At 67.2% G+C, this 21,032-nt stretch overlaps 3 protein-coding genes across 5 annotated transcripts; 2 read left to right on the top strand and 1 right to left on the bottom strand.

Annotated features, from left to right (window-relative positions):
* The first annotated feature begins 2,857 nt into the window (after positions 1 to 2,857).
* Positions 2,858 to 5,736, top strand: LOC119711508 (lysosomal acid glucosylceramidase-like). Its single transcript, XM_038161847.1, has 9 exons — positions 2,858 to 3,256; positions 3,330 to 3,476; positions 3,599 to 3,732; positions 4,161 to 4,333; positions 4,428 to 4,665; positions 4,745 to 4,969; positions 5,059 to 5,222; positions 5,303 to 5,428; positions 5,509 to 5,736. Exons 1-9 carry the CDS (start codon positions 2,995 to 2,997, stop codon positions 5,615 to 5,617), a joined length of 1,578 nt encoding a protein of 525 aa, XP_038017775.1. The 5' UTR covers positions 2,858 to 2,994; the 3' UTR covers positions 5,618 to 5,736.
* Positions 5,737 to 7,148: 1,412 nt separating this feature from the next.
* On the bottom strand, positions 7,149 to 10,493 carry MTX1 (metaxin 1). 2 transcript variants are annotated; one of them, XM_038161857.1, is made up of 8 exons: positions 10,188 to 10,376; positions 10,035 to 10,104; positions 9,061 to 9,140; positions 8,831 to 8,923; positions 8,359 to 8,541; positions 8,046 to 8,122; positions 7,649 to 7,803; positions 7,149 to 7,533 (listed from the first exon to the last, which is right to left on the bottom strand). In XM_038161857.1, exons 1-8 carry the CDS (start codon positions 10,266 to 10,268, stop codon positions 7,307 to 7,309), a joined length of 966 nt encoding a protein of 321 aa, XP_038017785.1. In that variant the 5' UTR covers positions 10,269 to 10,376; the 3' UTR covers positions 7,149 to 7,306. The 2 variants fall into 2 exon arrangements, with proteins under 2 accessions (XP_038017785.1, XP_038017784.1); XM_038161856.1 differs by lacking the exon at positions 10,035 to 10,104 and having other exon boundaries at positions 10,188 to 10,493.
* Positions 10,494 to 11,745: 1,252 nt separating this feature from the next.
* THBS3 (thrombospondin 3) lies at positions 11,746 to 19,120 on the top strand. 2 transcript variants are annotated; one of them, XM_038161842.1, is made up of 23 exons: positions 11,746 to 11,913; positions 12,635 to 12,841; positions 12,980 to 13,236; positions 13,329 to 13,431; positions 13,650 to 13,676; positions 13,976 to 14,058; positions 14,154 to 14,205; positions 14,290 to 14,438; positions 14,598 to 14,738; positions 14,893 to 14,970; positions 15,053 to 15,205; positions 15,307 to 15,417; positions 15,519 to 15,626; positions 15,827 to 15,986; positions 16,075 to 16,193; positions 16,315 to 16,367; positions 16,518 to 16,711; positions 16,787 to 16,965; positions 17,078 to 17,126; positions 17,284 to 17,480; positions 17,557 to 17,729; positions 18,544 to 18,683; positions 18,821 to 19,120. In XM_038161842.1, the coding sequence occupies exons 1-23, from the start codon at positions 11,835 to 11,837 to the stop codon at positions 18,877 to 18,879; spliced, it is 2,871 nt and encodes a 956-aa protein (XP_038017770.1). In that variant the 5' UTR covers positions 11,746 to 11,834; the 3' UTR covers positions 18,880 to 19,120. The 2 variants fall into 2 exon arrangements, with proteins under 2 accessions (XP_038017770.1, XP_038017769.1); XM_038161841.1 differs by having other exon boundaries at positions 14,154 to 14,438.
* The last annotated feature ends 1,912 nt before the right edge of the window (positions 19,121 to 21,032 follow it).

Below are 21,032 nucleotides of genomic sequence, written 5' to 3'. Positions count from 1 at the left end.
ACCTAAACCCCTCGTGGGAAATGCCACAGCTCTCCTGGTGCAACTTGAGGCCATTTCCTCTGGTCCTGTCCCTGTTCCCTGGGAGCAGAGCCCGACTCCCACCTGGCTGTCCCCTCGTGTCAGGGAGTTGTGCAGAGCCAGAAGGTCCTCCCTGAGCCTTCTTTTCTCCAGAATGAGCCCCCCTCCAGCTCCTCCTGGAGCTCCAGACCCCTCCTCAGCTCCATCCCCTTCTCTGGACGTGCTCCAGACCCTCCTCAGCTCCATCCCCCACTCTGGACACGCTCCAGCCCTCACGAGGGGCACAGAACTGACCCCCAGGATTCGAGGCGTGACCTCATCAGTGCCCTGCTCCTGCTGCCACACCATCGCTGACACCTTGGGAATGTCCCCTTCCCAAGGGACATCGGGCCTCTGCTGTGCCGGGGTGGCCCACACGGAGCCCTCACCCCCGGAGCTCAGCAGGGCCCAGGGACAAGCGTGCAGGGAAAGGCTTTAGCCCAGCTGGCTGCTCCTGCCTGTTTGGAAGCGCAGCGGGATGGCTGGGAGGGGTGGGTGAGGCTGGAGGAACCACCCCCATCATCCCCACTGCCTGCAGCGTGGGCCGGGGGATCCCTTCTCCGGGGGCAGGAGCAGGGCCTTGGGTGGGGGCTGTGCCGGGGAGGTGTTTTCTTTATGGGATGGGGCTGCTGGGGTGCGTTCCTGGAGCTTTATTTGCGGCACCGGCCTCATGACAGGGTTGAGACCACAGGAAGATGGTAAAGCTCTGGTACAGCCAGTAGCAGCTGAAGATTTCTTTGTTACAGAGCACTTGAAAAAATTTCTAGCCAATAGTGTCTTGCTAAAGCTCACAGACAACTGTTTCAGCCAATTACTAAAAGCACTAAAAGTACTCATTTTAGCTTTTTCTGCTTTCAGATTTGCAGCTGCAGCCAGTTCTCTGTTCTTTCTGTTTCCAAGGCCGGCTTTTCCAGCTTTCTGAAAATCACCTCACCTTCGCTATTTCCCGCAGGGGGCTGCGGTCTGCAGCGAGGGGCCGTGACCCTGGCTCGGGGGCTGTGGTTCCTGGGCGGGGATGTGACACTGAGCGAGGGGCGGCGGTCCCTGGGTGGGGGTCTCTTCCTGGCCACCCTCACCAGCTGCCCCAAGGGGACCCCGGGCAGCTGCCACTCCCCCCGTGCCTCTGCCCGCCTCCTGCTTCTCCGGCAGAGCAGATGCCTGCAATTAGGAAGGAGCCCAAATTAGACGGTGTGGAGCCCAGACTTGTTTTGCCGATGATAAACCGCTGCTGCCGGCTCCACCCAGCCCGCTGCGGCGTGGGGCTCCGGCCTGGGGGACACGGCGGGGGTGAGGGGACTTGGGCAGCCCCCGCTGTGCCCACCCCAGAAGGGGTCGGGGGTCCCTGCCGTGACGGGCTGATGCCTCTGCCCTTGCCAGGAAAGGTCCTGGAGCGACCGCAAACGGGACACAGGTCATGGCGGTGGCACTGGTGGTGGCAAAGCCAAAGTGATGCCAAGAGCAGGGAGCCAGGGTGGCACAGCCAGCCCTGCCCTGCCCTGTCTGAGGTGTCCCAGGGACACAGGGCTGCTCCCGTGGGGCTCTTCCCAAGGGGAGCGGGGCAGGCCTGGCTGTGGGGGGTGATGGAGGCACTGGGGGGGCTGGCGAGCATCCTGCCCTCCCCAGCTTCCCTCTGGCCACTGGAACAGGTTCCAGGAGAGCTTTGCAAATGCTGCGGTGTGTGGAAAGCTTATTGGAGCCAGGTTGCAAAATCATCCCCAGGCTCCTCTTCAAACACAGAGTCCCATGAGCTGTCCCGTTCCAAACTCACCTTTCCTGCTCCTCCAGAAGCGTCCCCTCCCACCAGGCACAGCCGGGACACGGGACCTGCCATCGCTGTCACAGAGGCAGCAGCAGCGAGAGGTGGCTTGGCAGCAGGTGAGTCCCCTGGGCCCGAGGTGGCTTCAGCAGGCGGGAATGGGGATAGACATGGGCATAGGGATGGGCACGGGATGGCCCTGGGCAGCAGGACAGTGCTGAGGCCATGGGCATCATTCCCAGGCAGGGAGTGGGAGGCAGTGGAGGTGGGACAGCTGCCTGGCCCCGCTCCACATCCCACAGGAGCTTGGGGAGCAACAAGAGGGCACCATCCCACCGTGGCAGAGGTGCCTCAGTCTGGCACCAGGGTCCCGAGGCTTGGGGGTGGCTCCTCCTGTGCTCTCATTGAGAGGCTCCTTGCCCCGCACCATGGGAAGGACAGGACAGGGTGTGAGCACCTGAAAGAACAGGGGAATGTGGAACTCTCCACGCCAGGGGCTGGAGCCCCAAACCACTCTGGCTGGACAAACCCCAGCTGCCAGGCATGTGGGATTGGGAGTGTGGAGCTGTTTGCTCCTGGGCATGGCTCGGGGGGGCACTGGGGATACGTGGGGTGATGCGGCATGGCACGACACGGCATGGCACAGCTGCGGAACGGGTGAGGAGGGAGAAGGAGTGGGAGGCAGTTGATGGGAGTGAACGAAGTTGCTGGGTACAGCCAGCGTGGGCAGCTGGGAGCAGCAGGCTGGTGGGGTGGCTCACACCTGGGGGCTGCCCACACCTGGGGGGCCGCACCCCCACCTGGGACATGGCCAGAACTGTAGGTAGACTCTGGAGGGGTGGGAGGGAAGGTGGGTGCTGGGCTGGAGCAGTGGGCAGAGGGCAGGACAGGGGGGGTTCTAGTGATCCCCTGGGCCGGGGGATGATGCTGGGGCTCTCCCTGCCCCGTGTCTCTGTCCCTGTGTGTGGCTGGGCCAGGCTGAGAAGCTCTGGGTGCTGACGCCTTGCCCAGCTCCCGCGTGTCCATCGGCATCGCCTGAGCCGCTGCAGCAGAGGTGCCATGGGGCCAGGCTGTGCCAGTGTCCTGGGCTGGCTTCTGCTGGCACAGGCAGCCCTGCAGGCCACAGGTACGTGCTGGCACGTGTCCCTGGGCTTTGGAGGGTGGCAGATTCGGAGTCTGTCATGGCTCGAAGGGATGAGCTGGGCTCCTGCCACAGCCCTCGGTGCTCACCCGCTCTTTCCTCTGCTGCAGGTGGCCGTCCCTGTGATGCCAAGGATTTTGGGCACGGCTCGCTGGTCTGTGCCTGCAGTGCCACGTACTGTGACACTCTGGACCCCCTGGTCCTGCCAGCCCCTGGCTCCTACATCAAATATGAGAGCAGCAAGGCCGGCAAGCGGCTGGAGCGGAGCGAGGGGAAATTCCAGCACAACGCCGAGAGCCCAGGTACCACCCTGGGCTGTGGGAGAGCCCGTCCTCTCTCAGGTGACAGGGGTGGTGACACTGTGTGTCCCCGCAGATTTCCACCTCACCCTGGACACAGCTCAGAGGTTCCAGAAGGTGAAGGGCTTTGGTGGCTCCATCACCGACGCGGCTGCCATCAACATCCAGTCCCTGTCCAAGGCTGCCCAGAACCACCTCCTCCGCTCCTACTTCTCCGAGGAAGGTGAGCCCAGGGCAGGCAAAGCTGTTGGGGTCTGGCTGCTGAGACTTGTTCTGAGGGGCTGGGGGATCTGGAGCCCCAAAATGCAACTCGAGGAGGCCCAGCACCACCTGCCCTGTCCTCAGGCATTGAGTACAACCTGGTGCGTGTGCCCATGGCCAGCACCGACTTCTCCATCCGCCTGTACACCTACGCCGATGCCGAGGGCGACTTCGAGCTCAGGCACTTCAACCTGACCGAGGAGGACACGCGCATGAAGGTGAGTCCTGCAGGGAGAGTCTGAGGGACTGGGGCTGCTGCCTGCGTGGGGTGGGATGGGATGGGATGGGATAGACAGGGGATGAAAGGCACATCCTGCTGGTTAGGAGGGAGAGGGCTCATCCTTCCACCTGGGGGGGAGAGAGGATGAGACATGATGGGATGGGATGAAATAGGAAGCGGAAGGAGATCACTTCCAACGGGGAGGGAGAGGACTCATCCGTACACCTGGGTGGCATGGGATGGGATGGGATGGGATGGGATGGGATGGGATGGGATGGGATGGGATGGGATGGGATGGGATGGGATGGGGTGGGATGGCATGGGGAAAGATAACACCTTCCCGCTTCTGGGGAAGGAGGTGACTCCTCCTGCTGTCCAGCACTGGGACACACCCAGAGGTGTCCGTGCCATCCCGCTTCTCCCTAGATCCCCATCCTCCAAGCAGCGCAGGCAGTGGCCAAGCGGCCGCTGTCTCTGTACGCCAGCCCTTGGACCTCCCCAGTGTGGATGAAGACGAATGGAGCAATGACAGGGAGGGGAACACTGAAGGGCAGCCCTGGGGACAAGTACCACCGGGCCTGGGCCAAGTACTTTATCCGGTGAGGGGCCGTGGGAGTGGGTGCGGGGATGCCATACCTGGAGCTGGGGCTGGCACAGGTGTGACGGGGCCGTTCGCCTTCTGCCCCATGCCAGGTTCCTGGATGAATACGCCAAGCACAACCTGACCTTCTGGGCAGTGACAGCAGGGAATGAGCCCACGGCTGGTGAGATTGTCTTCTACCCCTTCCAGTGCCTGGGCTTCTCCCCTGAACACCAGCGGGACTTCATTGCCCAGGACCTGGGCCCGGCGCTGGCCAACAGCTCCCACCGCCACGTGCAGCTCATCATCCTGGACGACCAGAGGGTGATGCTGCCCTACTGGGCCGAGGTGGTGAGTCCCCATTGCAGCTGTCCTGGCTCCACAGGAGATCCCTCAGCCCCGGGCACCGGTGACCCTTTTCTCCTGGCAGGTTCTCAAAGACCCTGTGGCTGCCAGCTACATCAGCGGCATCGGCATCCACTGGTACCTGGATTTTCTGGCACCCATCGACCTGACACTCTCCATCACCCATCACCTCTTCCCGGATTATTTCCTCCTCTCCACGGAGGCCTCCACAGGCTCCTACTTCTGGGAGCCCAGGGTGGTCCTGGGTGGCTGGGAGCGTGGGAGCAAGTACAGCCACAGCATCCTGTCGGTAGGGCCTGGTGGGAGCCGTGGACACGCTGGCCACCCTGGCCAGCCCCTGGGCCTGCCCGTGGCTCAGCACCACCCTCTGCCCTGCAGAACCTCAACAACTACGTGACAGGCTGGACTGACTGGAACCTGGCCCTGGACATGGAGGGAGGCCCCAACTGGAGCAAGAACTACGTGGACAGCCCCGTCATCGTGGACAGCAGCAAGGATGTCTTCTACAAGCAGCCCATGTTCTACCACCTGGGGCACTTCAGGTGGGTCAGGGGGGCCACAAGCTGCTGGCTCCAGGTACCACGTCCTAGGTACCACGCTCTGACCCTGCTCGTCCCCACAGCAAGTTCATCCCCGAGGGCTCCCAGCGCGTGGGACTGGCTGTCTCCAAGAAGTGCCACCGGTGTGACCTGGAGCACTCGGCCTTCCTGCGCCCCGACGGCGCTGTTGTGCTGGTGGTCCTGAACCGGTGAGTGGCTCAGTTCTGATCCCTGGTAAAAGGCCCCACTGACCCCACTGAGCCCCCATCCCCTCTCGCTTTCCCCACAGCTCCCCCACGGACGTGTCCTTTGGGGTCTCTGACCCGCACGTCGGCTTCATCGAGGCCGTGGCTCCCAGCGACTCCATCCAGACGTTCCTCTGGAGGCAGCCAGCCTAGCGTGGCAGAGGAGTGAGGTGCCAGCATCAGGAACATGCTGCTGGTGGCAGCTTGGAGAGAAGACTCCAGCGGGGTTGGGGTTGCAGCACAGCCCCTGCGCCCCAGAGGACCTGTTTGACCCTGGGGCTGCAATGCCTGTGCTTTTCTAGATGTTTCATAAAATAAACAGGTTTTCTACAAACTTGCCTGAACCCCTGACCTCCCCTTGGTGCCAGCTCAGTGGGCAGGACTATGCCAGGGGCCAGAGGAGGCAGATTTGAGGCCCCATGGGTCCCATCCCTCCTCTGCCCAGGTTCCTGGGGCATCCCACAGGGCTGGTGCTGCAGGGGGCTGTCCCCATAAGGGGTGGCATCTCTCTCCTGTCTTCCACTGCAGCATCCCCCAGGCAGGGAAGGGCCCAAAGCTGCAGTCGGGACACGCGGCCGGGATTTAGAGCAGAGCCCTGGCGTCGGCAGCTCCAGCCTCTCCCCAGCCAGAGCGGGGGGCTGTGCTTTCTCCTGCCGGAGCAGCCATCAGCCCCTCCAGCTAATGGGAACCGGGAGCACGGGGCACATAGTTCCTGAGTGACGTTAGAGGGGAGCGTGCTGGGGGGGGTTGCACTGAGTCATCCCCCTCCCAGTGGGGCCCCTCGAACTGGGCCAGTACGGGGGAGGCTCCGCAGCCGGCCCAGCACCGTGGCTCTGCTCCAGCCCGGTGTGGGGGCCCCTGGCTGTGGCTCCCGGGTGCGGGGCACGGGGGGGGGCGCAGCAGCGCGGCCCGGGGACGTTCAGCCGCCGCGGCAGCAGGGCCGGGATGCCGCTGGCGGTGGCAGCCGGCGGCCGAACAAGCGAGGGCTGTGTGCCGGGCTGGCCCCGCGCCGCCTTTCCATCGGCGAGCTCGCAGACCGGCAGCGGCCGGCGGGAGCGGCGGCGCAGCCGGCACCGGCCCCGCGCCGGGTGGCCCTGGGGACCGCGGGGGCGGCCGGAGCCCAGGTGGCCGCCCCCGACCCCGCTCGCAGCCCACGCGATGCGCTCCCGGCTGTGCCAGCTGCGGGAGCTCCCCGGCGCTGGCAGGAGCGCTGGAATGCAAACAGATGTCAGCGCTGGAGGGATCCCGGCTGCTGGAGCGGGCTCCGGGTGTCCCGCTGGCAGCGGGGAGCGCTCCCGGGCTGGGGACGTGTCCTGACGAGCAGCCTCGGCTGCCCTTGGCTCCGGTTTTGTGTCTCGGCTGTGCTGCCGAGCTGGCAGCGGCGTGGAGGGGAGGTACCAGCCCCGCAGAGCTGCTGTCTGCACTGCCCTGAGGGCTGCCACAGGGGAATGATGCAGGGGAGATGTGGGGCTCAGCCCCACAGCTGTTGGAGAAGGGACAGGGACGCTGCTCAGATGCCACAGATGCTTTTAGGTCCCCCCTCTGGGACCTCAGTGAGACCCAAGACCGGAGCGAGGGGCACAGCCACAGGCAGGACACATTGGTGCCTGCTGCAAAACTCCAGCCTGGGCAACTGGGGAAACTGGGAAGGGCCTTGGGGGTGCTGGGAGTACGAGACAGTGCAGGCGGAGAGAGGGAGGTTTATTGGTGTGGCAGGGACGCTCCCACGGGGAGGGCTGTGGTTCCTGGTGGGACACAGGGCAGAGCAGCGATGCTGCCAGGCTTCCGGAGTAAAAACAGTCACTTCCAGGGGCTGTGAAGGAACAGCCACACAGCTCTTCCTCACTCCTCCTCCTCCTCTTCCTCCTCCTCCAGGGCGACGGGCTGCCGGCCGGCCGGGCCCACGCTGCCGCGCTGGATGGAGACGATGCCGCTGAGGAAGGCGTAGCCCAGCATGGCCACCAGCCCCACCAGCACTGACAGCAGCTGCTTGCGCCGTTTGTGGGGGTCCTCCTCTGTCTCAGAGCCGTCTGTGCCTGCAGCCCGAGGGGCACCGCTCAGGGGGTCACCTGCAGGGGCAGAGCAGGGATGTGGGTCACCCTGGGAGGGAGCCCCAGCTGGGGATACACCCGGGGGGGACGGGACACCCCAAGGCCGCAGGGTGAGGCGGGGGATGGCTCTCACCTCCGTCCCAGGGGAAGTACAGGCTGAGGATAGAGGTGCAGTAGTTGCACAGGTTCTGCAGGGACTTCAGGTGCTGCTGCAGTTTCCCGTTGGGCAGCTTCGCCTTCAGGAGCGGCGCCAGGCGGCTGAAGACCAAGGCGTCGAGGGAGGCCGGCCTGGGGCACAGAGAGCCGTGCCTGGGCCTCTGTCCCCACCCAAAGCCACCCAGACCCACCAGGCACTGCCAGCCCCAGCACCCCCAGGGGACAGCACGTGGCTCTCCCTCAGTGGGACAGTGCCCTGTCCCCTGTTCCGCCCCCAAAGCGGCTGCAGCTCCCCTGCAGACCACGGGGCCTCAGCCCTGCTTTGGTGTGGGGGCCTCTCCAGCCCCTTCCCCTCTTCCCCTCTGGCCACCTACGAGTCTCCAAAGAAAAACTTCTGGGAGCCGAGGCGCTGGGAGAGGAGTGTCAGGCATTCCCGAGCCTCCCGGTAGAGCTGCAGGAGGAGGACAGAGGGTTGTCACCTGCCCAGGTACCACCACAGTGCTCAGGGGAGCAGGAGGGGGGAACCCACACCCCAGTTTGGATTTTTTCAGAGCCAATCTCAAAGGTGCAAAACTTCTTTCTGGGCTAAACATACGAATGGAGATACGAGCATAGTGAAGTCACCCCAGGACAGCCTCACAGGGATTTCCCCGTGAGGACCCACTGTGCCCAGACCCCATCCCTCACCTCCTTCTCCAGCTTCTCCTCATCCTCCATGTAGTCATCCCCCCAAATGAGCTGCAGCCGCTGCAGGTGCCGCTTGTGCATGGCGTTGGGCAGGAAGAAGTTGAGGGGGAAGGGGATGGTTTCCGCGTACCACTTCCGCGTGTGCTCCACGTAGTTCTTGGCATCCACCCAGAAGGTGTGGATCTGCGGTGGAGAACAATCCACAGCCTGGCCACGGCAGAGCTGCTGGCCCACCAGAGCCCCTGCCTGGCACAGCCACCCTGGAGACCATGAGGGGCTGCAGGAGCGTTGGGGTCAAGGGCAGACCCCAGCCTGGGCTGCACAACCCACTGCTGCCACCCCCAAACCCCCATCCCTGCCACGCCAGGCTCCCAGAACGCTGCTGCTGGCAGCTGGGCACACACCCGAGCCCACTGGCACAGCTCCCCACCCTCAGCGAGCCCCCCTTCCCTGCAGCCCCCCCGAGCCTCACCAGCACTGGCAGCAGCTTCTCCTCCAGCAGGGACACGAAGGCCAGCGTGTCCGCGCTCTGCGTGGCTGACAGGTCGTAGTCAGCGTTGTATTTCTGCGGAGAAAACTCCGGTTTGATCCCACGGGATGCCCCACATCCCGCCTGCGGGTGACACAACAGAGTCCCCTCCTCCCTGAGGGGCTCCAGCAGCCAGCAGCCCGGGGCAGGGGGTGCCCCAAGCCCCTCTGTACCTGTTTCCTGAGGTGGGTTATGATCTGCTGAGGTTTGGAGATGGTGCCCTCGTCCCGTGTCCTCAGCGCAGGCAGGTGCCCTGCGGGCAGGGGGACTGAGTGGGGGCTGCAGTCACCGTGCCCTGAGCAGGGGAGGGGTGCAGGGGCTGCAATGGGGGATGGACCCCCATGCCTGGATGAGGGGCACAGGGCAGCGCAGGGGTGCAAGGTGAGGTGGGGACAGAGCAGCACAGGGGAGGGGGTAGGAGCTGTGTGATGGGAAATGGGGAAAGTTCCAGGACAAGGGGGCTGTGGTGGGGATGGACAGGGGGAGCAGTGGGGCATAAGAATGCAGTGATGCATGGGGGAACAGAAAAAAGGGGGGGTGCAATGAGGTGGGGGGTGCAATGAGGGTGTTCAATGGGACACGAGTCACAGTGGGGTGAGGGGGTGCAATGGCACAGGGGATGTGACGGGGCATGAGGGCGCAGTAGGACAAGAGGGGGTGTGATGGGACAGGGACGGTGGTGGGAAGATGGGGGTGTGAGGGGATGGAGGGGAGGGCAGTGGCGGGGGAACACACGCCAAGGGGGTACAATGAGATGAGAGGGTGCAGTCAGGAGCACAGGACATGAGGATGCTGTGGGGTGGGAGGCTGCGATGGGGCAAGGGGCGCAATAAGATGGTAACGGTGGTAACGGGACAGGGGGCGTGAGGAGGTACAGGGGGTGCAATGGGGCAGGACGGGGCCACGTGGGGAGGAGAGGCCACAGGGCAAGAGAGGTGCAGCGGGATAAGAGGGTGAAACAGGGCAGGGGGTCAGCGGTGTGGGGCCGCAGGACGTGAGGGATAAGACGGGCTGGGAGGCTGCAATGGGGTGGGGGGCGAAACGCGTGGAGGGTGCAGCGGTGGGGAGTGGGGGCAACGGGATCACGGGGCTGCCACAGGGTGGGAGGTCCCGGTGGTGGTGCCGGTATCCTCGGCGGGGCCCTTACCGGAGGGGCTCCTCCAGGGGCTGGTGACCCGGTGCACCTTCAGCGGCGCCCCCGTGAACCGCGCGTAGGTCTGCGGGAGGGAGGGACGGAGGGATGGAGCGGGGCTCTGCCCGCGGGACCCCGGCCCACCCCCGGGCCGGCCCCGCCGCTCACCAGCACAGCCAGGCAGTCGGGATCCACCGAGGGCAGCCCCCAGCCCCCGGCCCAGCAGAACAGCTCCATGGGCGCCGCCATCTTCCGCCGACCCGGAACCGGACGGGCGGTGCCGCCCGCCCCCGCCGTGGGGCGGCACCGCCGGGGGTCCCGGCCGTGGAGCGGAGCCGGGCGGAGTGCGGCGGCGGGAACGGTGCCGGGGGTGTCTGCAGGGTCCTTGCGGCAGAACCCGCATCCCGCCCCGCACGGCTCAGCTCAGCTCCACACTGCTCGGCCCCGCACCGTGTCACAGCCCCGCACCGTGTCACACAGCCCCGCACCGTGTCACACAGCCCTGCACCGTGTCACACAGCCCTGCACCGTGTCACAGCCCTGCCATGCCCCGCACCGTGTCACACAGTCCTGCCGTACACCGCACCGTGCTCACAGCCCTGCCGTGCCCTGCATCTTGTCACACAGCCCTGCCGTGCCCCGCACCGTGTCACACTGCCCCGCTGTGTCCCGCACCGTGTCACAGCCCTGCCGTGCCCCTCACTGTGCTCACAGCCCTGCTGTGTCCCGCATGTCTCTGCATTGCCCCGCACCCCTCAGCTCCACGCTGCTCGGCCCCGCACCGTGCTCACAGCCCTGCCGTGCCCCGCCTGTCCCCGCACGGCTCAGCTCAGCTCCACACTGCTCACCCTGCTCGGCCCCGCACCGCACAGCCCTGCCGTGCCCCGCACCGTGCTCACAGCCCCGCTGTGTCCCGCATGTCTCTGCCTTGCCCCGCACCGCTCAGCTCCACACTGCTCCGTCCTGCTCAGCTCCGCATCTCCCCGCATGGCCCCACATTGCCTCGCACGGCTCAGCTCAGCTCCACACCGCTCACGCTTCTGGGTCCCGCACCGCACAGTCCTGCTGTGCCCCGCATGGGCCCGCGCTGCTCACCCTGCTCGGCCCCGCACCCCTCGCAGCTCTCCGTGGCCAGCAGCCGGGCCGGGAGCCCGCTGGCAGCGCCGGAGGGAAAACGCCCCGTGCGCGGCTCGGGACCACCCCCGTCCATCGCCCGCACCCCCTCGTTACGCGGGACCGCTGGCGCGGAGCCGGACCGGGGGCGCGAGGCCCGGGCAGCCCCGGGGCCGGGCTCGGCCCGTTGTTATGGTACCGGGGGAAACAGCTGTAAACACGGCCGGGACGCCGCGGGCCGCCCGCCCGCCTTGGCCGGAGCTCCGCGGGAGCGGCTCAGCGGCCCGAGCATCCCCCGGCGGCACGGAGCGGCCCCGGGGCTCTGCCGGCCCGGGGGGCTCCGCGGCGTGGGGCACCCCCGTACAAGCGGCCGGTCCCGCTCTCCCGGGCCGGGATGCTCCGGCGCTGCTGGGGCGGCCCCTGCCCCCCCGCCTGACCTCCCGGTGAACCGGCGCTGTGAACGGGCGCTGCCCCGGGCCGGCAGAGCCGGGGGGGTCCCCGTAGCCCCGGGCCCAGCGCGCCGCGCCGGCACGGTGTCCCCCTCCGGGGCCGGAGCCACGGCCGGTGGCCCGCCGGTGTCCCCGGGATGCGCCCGGTGATTGACGGCTCTTTGTTTCCTCCTCGCCGGCCCCGCCGGCCCCTCCCCCGTGCGCCACCCCGCCCCGCCGCGCTCCGCTCCGCACCGGCGGCACCGGCGGCACCATGGGGGCACCGGGGAGCCCCGCGCTCCTGGCGCTGCTCCTGCTGGGCGCCGCCGCCGCGGCGCGTCAGGAGCTGCAAGGTACCGGAGGGGCTCGGGGCGGCGGTGGGGCGGCCCCGAAGGGGCGGCGGGACGGGCGACATTCGGGGGTCGGCGGAGGCGGACCCCGTCCCACGGCCGCTGACAGCGGCTCTGCTCGCCCCGGGGGAGCTGGACCGCGGGCACCGGGGACGCTGGAACGCTCACCCCGAGGCGCTGGGTGGCCGCCGGCTCCGATGCTGGCTCGGGGCCGCGGGGAAGTGCCGCGGCGGGGGCTGACCCCGGCGCCGCAGCCCCTCTCGGACTGCCCGGTGCGTCTGCACGGAGCAGGAGGGCACCCGTGCGGCAGCGGGACCGAGTTGTCCGCGCTCCCCACTAAGCGCCCTGAGCCGGTACCGGGGGCCGGACCGTCCCTCCGGAGTCTCCCGGTCCCGCCGCCCCTTATTGGGGCTGGCCCGCGGGGAGCTCCGCGGAGCGGGATGCAGGGAAGCCCCAAAAGCGGGGCGGGCTCCGGGCCGGGACTCTGCCGGTCTCGCCGGTGCGGGGGCTCCGCAAATCCCGCTCGGAGGCGCGGCCGGTCCTGGAGCGCCACCGCGCGGGGGCGGCCCCGGAGCCCCCGGGGCTTCCCTGCTCCCCCCAGAGCCCGGCGGTCCAGGGACACCCCCACCGCACCCCCGCTCCGACCGCACCGGGCTTCCCCGCAGTCGCCGGCCGGAGCTGCGGCTGCCGGTGCGGTGGCGACCCCGGTGCTCGTGTCCCGCAGTCATCGACCTGCTGCTGGTGAGCGAGGCTCGGCAGATGGCCAGCGTGGCCCACAAGATCCGCATGGAGCTCCTGACTGTCAACGACGTGTACCTCCTGTCCACCTTCCGCCTGCCCCCCAAGCAGGGGGGGACCCTTTTCGGCCTCTACTCCAAGAAGGACAACACCCGGTGGCTGGAGGTCTCCGTCGTGGGGAAGATTAACAAAGGTGGGTGGGGATGGACTGGCCCTGCTCTGAGACTGACGGGGCCGAGCTCCGGCAGGGAAGAGCAAGGGGCGCACACCGATCCCAGGGTGCTGACAGTGCTGGGGTGGGAGCTGACGGCCCCTTCCCGCCCTCCTGCAGTCCTGGTGAGGTACCTGCGGGAGGACAACAAGGTGCACTCGGTCAACCTGCAGCACGCGCACGTGGCGGACGGGCAGAGCCACTCTGTCATCGTGCGCCTGAGCGGGCTGCGCAGGGACACGCTGAGCGTGGAGCTCTACGTGGACTGCAAGCAGATGGACTCCAGCGTGGGGCTGCCTGAGCTCTCCGAGATCCCCCTGGCCGAGGTGGAGTCCATCGAGGTGCGCACGGGGCTGAAGGCTTACCAGAGGATGCAGGTGAGTGCCAGGGGGATTGAGAGCCCAGCCAATGCATCCTTGGGGATGGGCAGAGCCCCCCCAGGCTGACTGCATCTCCCCACACGCATCAGGGGTTTGTAGAGTCGATGAAGCTGATCCTGGGAGGGTCCATGAGCCGTGTAGGGGCCCTGAGTGAGTGCCCTTTCCAAGGAGACGAGTCCATTCACAGCGCAGGTAATGGCCTCGGGGGCTTTTGGGGTCACGTGTGTGGGCCGTGGTACAAGGAGGTGGGGGTGACAGCACAGAGGGTTGTTCCTGTCCCTCCTGGCCCAGTGTCCCCACACAGGTGGGAGATGCAGTGCTGCACAATGCTGACCAGGAGTGACCATGTGAGGTGACGCTGCTGGGGTGTGACAGCAGCATTTGGTAATGTCTCGTCTCTCTCCTTGCAGTGACGAGCGTGCTGGCCTCCATCCTGGGTAAGTCCCTGCTCTGCTTCCCTCCTTGCCTGGCGTGAGGCGTTTGGGGCTCCACGGAGGCAGAAATCCCTGCACAGCCTGTCCCAGTGTCCCGTGTGGGATCAGAGGGTGTGGGGTGTGCTACAGGAAAAGGTGGGATCAGAGGGTGTGGGGTGTGCTACAGGAAAAGGGGCTCCGTGTGATTGCAGGCTGTCAGCTGCCTCATCCTCCTAGCTCAGTGCTGATGGGCAGAGCAGTCCTGGCTCACAGCCCTGGGAGACTTTGTGCAGGGATTGACCTTTCCTTTCTGCTGCTGGCAGGTGAGCAGACCAAGGCACTGGTCACACAGCTGACCCTCTTCAACCGGGTCCTGACCGAGCTGCGGGAAGACATTAGGGACCAGGTGGGACTGAGGGGGTGCTGACACTCCCTGGGCTGGATTTTCCCAGAGCACAGTGCCAGCACCCTCCTGATACTCCACGCTTTGCTGCCTTGCAGGTGAAGGAGATGTCTCTTATCCGCAACACCATCATGGAATGCCAGGTCTGCGGTGAGTGCTGGCGAGGCTCTGCTCCCACCCCGGGGGGCAAAGGGCCACCTTGTCTCACCCTTCACCTGCCTCTCCTCTCCTCAGGCTTCCACGAGCACCGGTCCCGCTGCAACCCCAACCCCTGCTTCAGCGGCGTGGACTGCATGGAGACGTACGAGTACCCTGGGTACCGCTGCGGGCCCTGCCCGCCGGGGCTGGAGGGCAACGGCACGCACTGTGCTGACATCGAGGAGGTGGGCATGGGCTGGGGGGCGTCAGCAGCCCCGGCACTGCCGGGGCTCTGCGTGCAGAGGATGCTTCCTCTGGGAAGGCCCTGGGATGGCCTGGGGCAGCAGCCACCCAGCGGGATGCTGTGCCCGAGGATGAAGCCTGTGTCCCTCCCGGTGTTGCAGTGTGCCCATGCCAACCCCTGCTTCCCCGGCTCCAAGTGCATCAACACAGCCCCTGGGTTCCGCTGCGAGCCCTGCCCCCGTGGCTACCGAGGCAACACCGTCTCTGGCGTGGGGGTGGACTATGCCAGGGCCAGCAAGCAGGTGAGTGCAGTGCCACGGGACTGGGCCGGGTCCCCCGTGGGTCCTGCAGTGCAGGACGGTGTGGATGATGCAGTGCCTGAGGAGGAGGACAGCTTCCCGCGGGCCACCCACAGGGAAAGGCCCCAGGTGAGCATTTCTCCCACGCTGCTCACAGGTTTGCACAGACATTGATGAATGCAACGATGGGAACAATGGGGGCTGCGACCCCAACTCCATCTGCACCAACACGCTGGTGAGCAGCGCTGTCCCGCTCCCTCCCTTGCCCCCGGGGCCGCTCAGCTCCCCTCATCCCACCCCTGCCCTCTCTCCCCCAGGGCTCCTACAAGTGTGGGCCCTGCAAGTCGGGCTTTGTGGGCAACCAAACGTCTGGCTGCGTGCCGCAGAGGTCCTGCAGCACTCCCACCTCCAACCCCTGCGACATCAACGGCTTCTGCCTGTTTGAGAGGAATGGCGAGATCTCCTGTGCAGTGAGCAGGGGACAGGGACAGGAGGAGGGTGTGGGGGGTACAGCATGGCAGCGTTGGTCCTGCCAGGGCCTTTTCCAGCCCATAATCTCTTCTTTATTCAGTGCAACGTAGGCTGGGCTGGCAATGGCAACGTGTGCGGGCCAGACACAGACCTGGATGGGTACCCGGACGAGCCCCTGCCCTGCATCGATAACAACAAGCACTGCAAGCAGGTGGGCTCCTGCAGGGGAGGCACAGGGGGTGCAGGATGCACAGCAGGGCTGTGCTCCACACCTCATTTCCTCCCCGTCCCTAATGCTGGCTGTGCCTGCAGGACAACTGCCGCCTGACGCCCAATTCCGGGCAGGAGGATGCTGACAACGATGGCATTGGGGACCAATGTGATGACGACGCCGATGGTGACGGCGTCAAGAATGTGGAGGTGGCTGTGCTGGATGGGTAGCCATGCCAGTGGCTCTAGGAGGGCTTCTTGTTCTGAGTCGCTCAAGATGCTTCTGGGAACAGCAGGCTGCTGGTTTGGGAACGGTCTCAGGGTGCTGGAGATGTCTGTCTGCCCTGGCCACCGTGGGACTGTGGCCTCTTGTCTGCCCACCACCAACATCCCCATCCTCTTCTCCACAGGACAACTGCCGGCTCTTCCCCAACAAGGACCAACAGAACTCGGACACTGACTCCTTTGGGGATGCCTGTGACAACTGCCCCAATGTGCCCAACAACGACCAGCGGGACACGGACAGCAACGGCGAGGGGGACGCTTGTGACAATGACATCGATGGGGACGGTGAGCTGCTCTTGGGTTGACCTGGCTGTGCCAGGGGGGCCGTCCCACCAGCGTGGGGGAGGGTATCCACCCAGCACTGTCCTTGCAGGGATACCCAACATGCTGGATAACTGCCCCAAGGTGCCCAACCCTCTGCAGACCGATCGTGACGAGGACGGTGTTGGGGATGCCTGTGACAGTTGTCCTGAAATGAGCAACCCCACTCAGGTATGGCTGGGGCCAGGCTGGGCCTGGGACGACTGGGGCCTGGCCCAGCGGGGAGCAGGGGCTCCTCCTCCTCCTCCTCGCCCCAGGATGTGCACTGAACTAGGGCTCCGCTCTCCTCCAGACAGATATGGACAGTGACCTGGTAGGAGACATCTGTGACACCAACGAGGACAGGTGTGGATAGCACTGCACTGGGGTGACCTCCCAGTTGTGTCCCAGGGGGCAGAACTGGGCTCCTGGTTCGGGGACCTGTCGGGAGGGACAATGGGGTCTTCGGGGAGATCCCCAGTTTTGTCATTGCTCTGACCTCGTTCTTGCTCCCAGTGATGGGGACGGGCATCAGGACACCAAGGACAACTGCGCTGAGATCCCCAACAGCTCCCAGCTGGACTCGGACAACGATGGGCTGGGGGATGACTGTGACAATGATGATGACAATGATGGCATCCCGGACTATGTGGCACCCGGCCCAGACAACTGCCGCCTCATTCCCAATCCCAACCAGAAAGACTCAGACGGTGAGCATGGGGTGGGCAGGGGGAGGCGGACCTGCCTGGGCTCAGCCCAGCCCTGACCGAGCACGTGTCCCCCAGGGAACGGCGTGGGTGACGTCTGCGAGGAGGACTTTGACAATGACACGGTGGTGGACCAGCTGGACGTGTGCCCCGAGAGCGCCGAGGTGACACTGACCGACTTCCGCGCTTACCAGACCGTCATCCTGGACCCCGAGGGGGACGCCCAGATCGACCCCAACTGGGTCGTGCTCAACCAGGTGTGGGTGCTGCGCCCCGTGTTTCTGGGGGCTGCGCTGCAGGGGGGGAGCTCAGGGGACTGGGAGGTCCCCAGGGGTGCTGGGGTGCCTCTCACGCAGCTGTCCCCCACAGGGCATGGAGATCGTGCAGACCATGAACAGCGACCCGGGTCTGGCCGTGGGTAAGAGATGTTCACTCACCCGCAGGCTCTGGGGGCAGCCCCCCCTTATTCCCACTGTGCAGGGCTGGTTGTTTGCCCCACAGATGAGGGGTGAAGGGTGGGTGGGCTGGGGGTCCCGTGGGGACAGAGGGCTTCCCGCAGCGTTTCCTGCCTGTAGGTTACACAGCCTTCAACGGGGTGGACTTTGAGGGCACCTTCCACGTCAACACCATCACCGACGATGACTACGCCGGCTTCATCTTCAGCTACCAGGACAGCGCCAGCTTCTACGTGGTGATGTGGAAGCAGACGGAGCAGACATACTGGCAGGCCACTCCTTTCCGGGCTGTGGCCGAGCCGGGGCTGCAGCTCAAGGTGGGTGGTGGCCCCACCCAGGGGCTGGGTCAGGCCCCCCGTTGCGGTCCGCCCTGAAGCCCCCATGCACCTGCAGGCAGTGAAGTCCTCGACGGGCCCCGGGGAGCACCTGCGCAATGCGCTGTGGCACACGGGCCACACGCCCGACCACGTCCGCCTGCTCTGGAAGGACCCCCGGAACGTGGGCTGGAGGGACAAGACGTCCTACCGCTGGCAGCTGGCACACAGGCCCCAGGTGGGCTACATCAGGTAAGCGGGGGGGACATGGGGGCCGCTGGGGTGGGGGCTGCGCTCCCCACAGTGCGCCCCCGGTGGGACCACACCAGTGCGGGGGGTGCTGGTTACTGGGGAGAAGCCAACCCCGGAGCGAGCCGGCCCCGATGATAACCACGAGTAAGGGTCCTGCCCTGCGGATCCCCCTCGGGGGTAGGAGGATGTCCGTGAGGAGGCCTCGTGCTTCCTGGGACCACCCTGGCGTGGGGATACCGGCCGTGGGGGAGCGTCCAGCCCCGTGAGACCACCGCGGTGGGGGGCTTTTGGCCGCGGGGAGGGCTTCTGCCCGGTGGGGCCGCGGCCGCGTTTCTCCTTTAAGGCTCCCGCCGGGGCGGCCGCGGCGGGGGGGCTCCGCCGCCGGGCCCTCCGCCCCCCGGGCCCCTGGGGCCATTGTCCCGTCGCCATGGCGACCCCGCCGGCGCCTTTCACATGCAAAGCGCCCGACAAAGGCGGCGGGGCCGGGCCGGGGGCGGCGCGGGGGGCTTCAGCCCGGCCACGGCGGGGGGCCCCGGCCCGAGGATCCAGCCGGTCCGGTGCCCCCGGCCCAGTCTCCCGCAGGATGCCCCGGCTCCAGCCCAGTGCCACCGTCCCCGGGTCGGGATTCCCGGGGCCCGGTGCCGGTCGGGGAGGGGTCCCAGTGGGATCCAGGTGCTGGCCCCGATGGCGTCTCAGTAGGATCCCGATGTTTGCCCCGGTCGGGTACCGGCGGGGTCCCGGTGGAATCCCGGAGCTGGCCCCGGCGGGGTCCCGGTGAGGGCCCGCTGAGCGGTCGGGCCCCGTTCTCCGGCAGGGTCCGTCTGTACGAGGGCCCGCAGCTGGTGGCCGACTCCGGTGTGATCATCGACACCACGATGCGCGGGGGCCGGCTGGGGGTCTTCTGCTTCTCCCAGGAGAACATCATCTGGTCCAACCTGCAGTACCGCTGCAACGGTGAGCAGGGCCCCCCGGGACCCCCGCCCCGGCGGCCGGTGGAGCATCCCCTCCCTCGCCCTCAGTCCTGGGCCGGGGGCTTTATCGGGGCTCGCTGCCCCGGCCGGCTCCTGACGCCCCCCGCGCTGCTCCCACAGACACGATCCCTGCCGACTTCGAGCCCTTCCGCCGGTTCCTGCTGGAGGGACGCGAGTGACCGCGCCCGGCACGGGCCTCCCCCGCCAGCGGCACCGGTGGCGCTCCGGGCTCCCGCCACCGGCGGCACCCGGGGGCGCGCCGGGCCCCGCCGCTCCTCCCGGCCGGGCCCCGTTCCCGGCCCCCCGCGGACTTTGCACTGCCAGTACCGGGGCCCCGCAGTGCCGGGGCTCCCGCCACGCCTGCCCCGGGCGCTCCGGTCCTTGCCCCACGCCTGGCCATAAAGTTTTGAGTGTTTTCTACCCTGCGCGCCCGGTCCCTGGGGGTTCCCGCTGGCCCGAGAGGGCCGCGGGTCCCCCCCGTGCTTTCGGCTCCGTCCCGCGCCGTCCTCCCGGTGGTCGCGGGGCTGGGTCAGCGCCCGGCCGGTCCCACAGGCGCAGCCCGCGGCGGCGGGAGGCCGGGACGAGTGCAATATTGCTGGGCGAGAGCACAACACTGCACCGCATCCCGGCCCTCCCGCCGCCCCGGAGGGAGCGGAGCCGCCGCCGCCGCCCGGGCCGCTCCGTGGGAACTGCGCGGCGCGCACCGCGGCTCGGCGGCAGGGACCGGTCGCCACGGCGACGGCTGTCCCGGCAACGCGGCGGAATGTGCCCCCACCCCCCCATCCCGCCCGCCCCAGAGCGCGCGGCCCCGGCACCGGCCCGGCCCCCCCGCCCCGCGGCGGCGGCGGCGACAATGGGCGCGGCGGCACCGGGCCCCTCTTAAAAGGGCAACGCGGGGCTGCCCTCCGGTGCTGGGGCCGGGGCCTGTGCCCGTTCCCGGCCCGGGGCCGCGGCGGGAGCTCAGCTGGCTCTCTCCGGGAGTATCGGGACAGGTGAAATCACCGCTGGTTCCTGAGCGCCTCCTCCCGCGCCCCCGAGCTGCGAGGGGCGACCGCGGTTCCCGTTCCTGTTCCGGTCCTTCTTCTGCTCCCTCTCCGATCCCGGTCCGGTACCGTTCCCGGTTCCATTCCCGCTCCGCTCCTGCTCCTCCTGCTCCTAGTCTCTCTCCCGCTCCCGTTTCTCTCCAGTATCGGTCTCGCTCCCGCTCTGCAGTACTGCACTCGACTCCCGATGCCGCTGCCGGTCTGTTCCCAGCAGCGGTTCTGCTCTCGCTCCAGTCCCAGTCCCAGTCCCTGTCTCGCTCCCGGTCTCACTCCAGTAGAGGTCCCGTTCCCCCTCTGGTGCCGGTCCCGGTCCTGGTCCCGGTGCCGGTCCCGGTGCGCGGCGGGAGCGTCGTGCGGGGCCGCGCCCGCCAGGGGGCGCCGCAGGTTCGGGACCACCGGCCCGGGCCGGGCACGCGCGGGGCAGAGACCGGGAGAGGCGGGACCGGGGGACACGGACGGGCTGGACACCGGGCATACACCGGACACAGACGGGCTGGACACGGGGCATACACCGGACACGGACGGGCTGGACACCGGGATACACCGGACACGGACAGGCTGGACACGGGGGATACACCGGACACGGACGGGCTGGACACGGGACATACTCCGGGCACGGACAGGGTGGACACCGGGAATCCACTGGGCATGGACAGGATGGACACACAGAACCCACCAGACAGGGTGGGCGTGGGCACATGGCAGGGTGAACACATGGAACCCATGGGGTGGTGGGCACACAGGACCCACCAGACATGGACAGGGTGGACACACAGGACCCACGGAACATGGACAGGGTGGACACATGGAACCCATGGGACATGGATAGGGTGGACCCATGGACCCATGGGACATGGACAGGGTGGACATGGAACTGACATGGAACCCACTGGGCGTGGACAGGGTGGGCTAATGGCCCCTGCTCCCAGGGCTGGTGGGTGAGAGCAGTTGCTGGGACCCCCTCCTGCCCCTCAGCCCCCCACACAGTGTGTCCTCTGTGGGTGTCTGCAGGAGGCTCACAGCGTGTCCCCTCACTCTGGGGGGATGGGGAGGCTCAGGGGAAAGCCCCCAGAGCTGAGTGGGGAGGCTGGAGCAGAGGGCAGCAGGGGTCAGCCTGCTGCATGGGGAGAGCCATTTCCGTGGTGAGGCCTTTTTGGGAAGGAAATGTTTGCCCAGAGGTGCTGCCTGCATCCTGCCTGCAGCTGCCTGCACGTGGCCCGGCTTGCCAAGGCTGTGGCCGCTGTGGGGGGAACAGAGGGTCCCAGTCCACCTGCACTGAAACCTGGGCC

The sequence above is a fragment of the Motacilla alba genome, chromosome 25, assembly GCF_015832195.1.
Source record: "Motacilla alba alba isolate MOTALB_02 chromosome 25, Motacilla_alba_V1.0_pri, whole genome shotgun sequence".
NCBI lineage: Eukaryota > Metazoa > Chordata > Aves > Passeriformes > Motacillidae > Motacilla > Motacilla alba.
The sequence above is the reverse complement of the archived record's forward strand: the minus strand, read 5'-3'. Positions and strand labels throughout refer to the sequence as shown.

Coding starts and splice junctions, on each gene's coding strand:
- LOC119711508 (XM_038161847.1), top strand. CDS start 2,995: ATGGCTCGAAGGGATGAGCTGGGCTCCTGCCACAGCCCTCGGTGCTCA. Junction 3,733..4,160: donor AGGAGGACACGCGCATGAAG/GTGAGTCCTGCA, acceptor GCTTCTCCCTAG/ATCCCCATCCTCCAAGCAGC. Junction 4,666..4,744: donor TGCCCTACTGGGCCGAGGTG/GTGAGTCCCCAT, acceptor TTCTCCTGGCAG/GTTCTCAAAGACCCTGTGGC.
- MTX1 (XM_038161856.1), bottom strand. CDS start 10,422: ATGCGGGTTCTGCCGCAAGGACCCTGCAGACACCCCCGGCACCGTTCC. Junction 8,924..9,060: donor TAACCCACCTCAGGAAACAG/GTACAGAGGGGC, acceptor TTTTCTCCGCAG/AAATACAACGCTGACTACGA. Junction 8,123..8,358: donor AGGAGAAGCTGGAGAAGGAG/GTGAGGGATGGG, acceptor CTCCTCCTGCAG/CTCTACCGGGAGGCTCGGGA.
- THBS3 (XM_038161841.1), top strand. CDS start 11,835: ATGGGGGCACCGGGGAGCCCCGCGCTCCTGGCGCTGCTCCTGCTGGGC. Junction 13,677..13,975: donor CGTGCTGGCCTCCATCCTGG/GTAAGTCCCTGC, acceptor TGCTGCTGGCAG/GTGAGCAGACCAAGGCACTG. Junction 14,059..14,153: donor GGGAAGACATTAGGGACCAG/GTGGGACTGAGG, acceptor GCTGCCTTGCAG/GTGAAGGAGATGTCTCTTAT.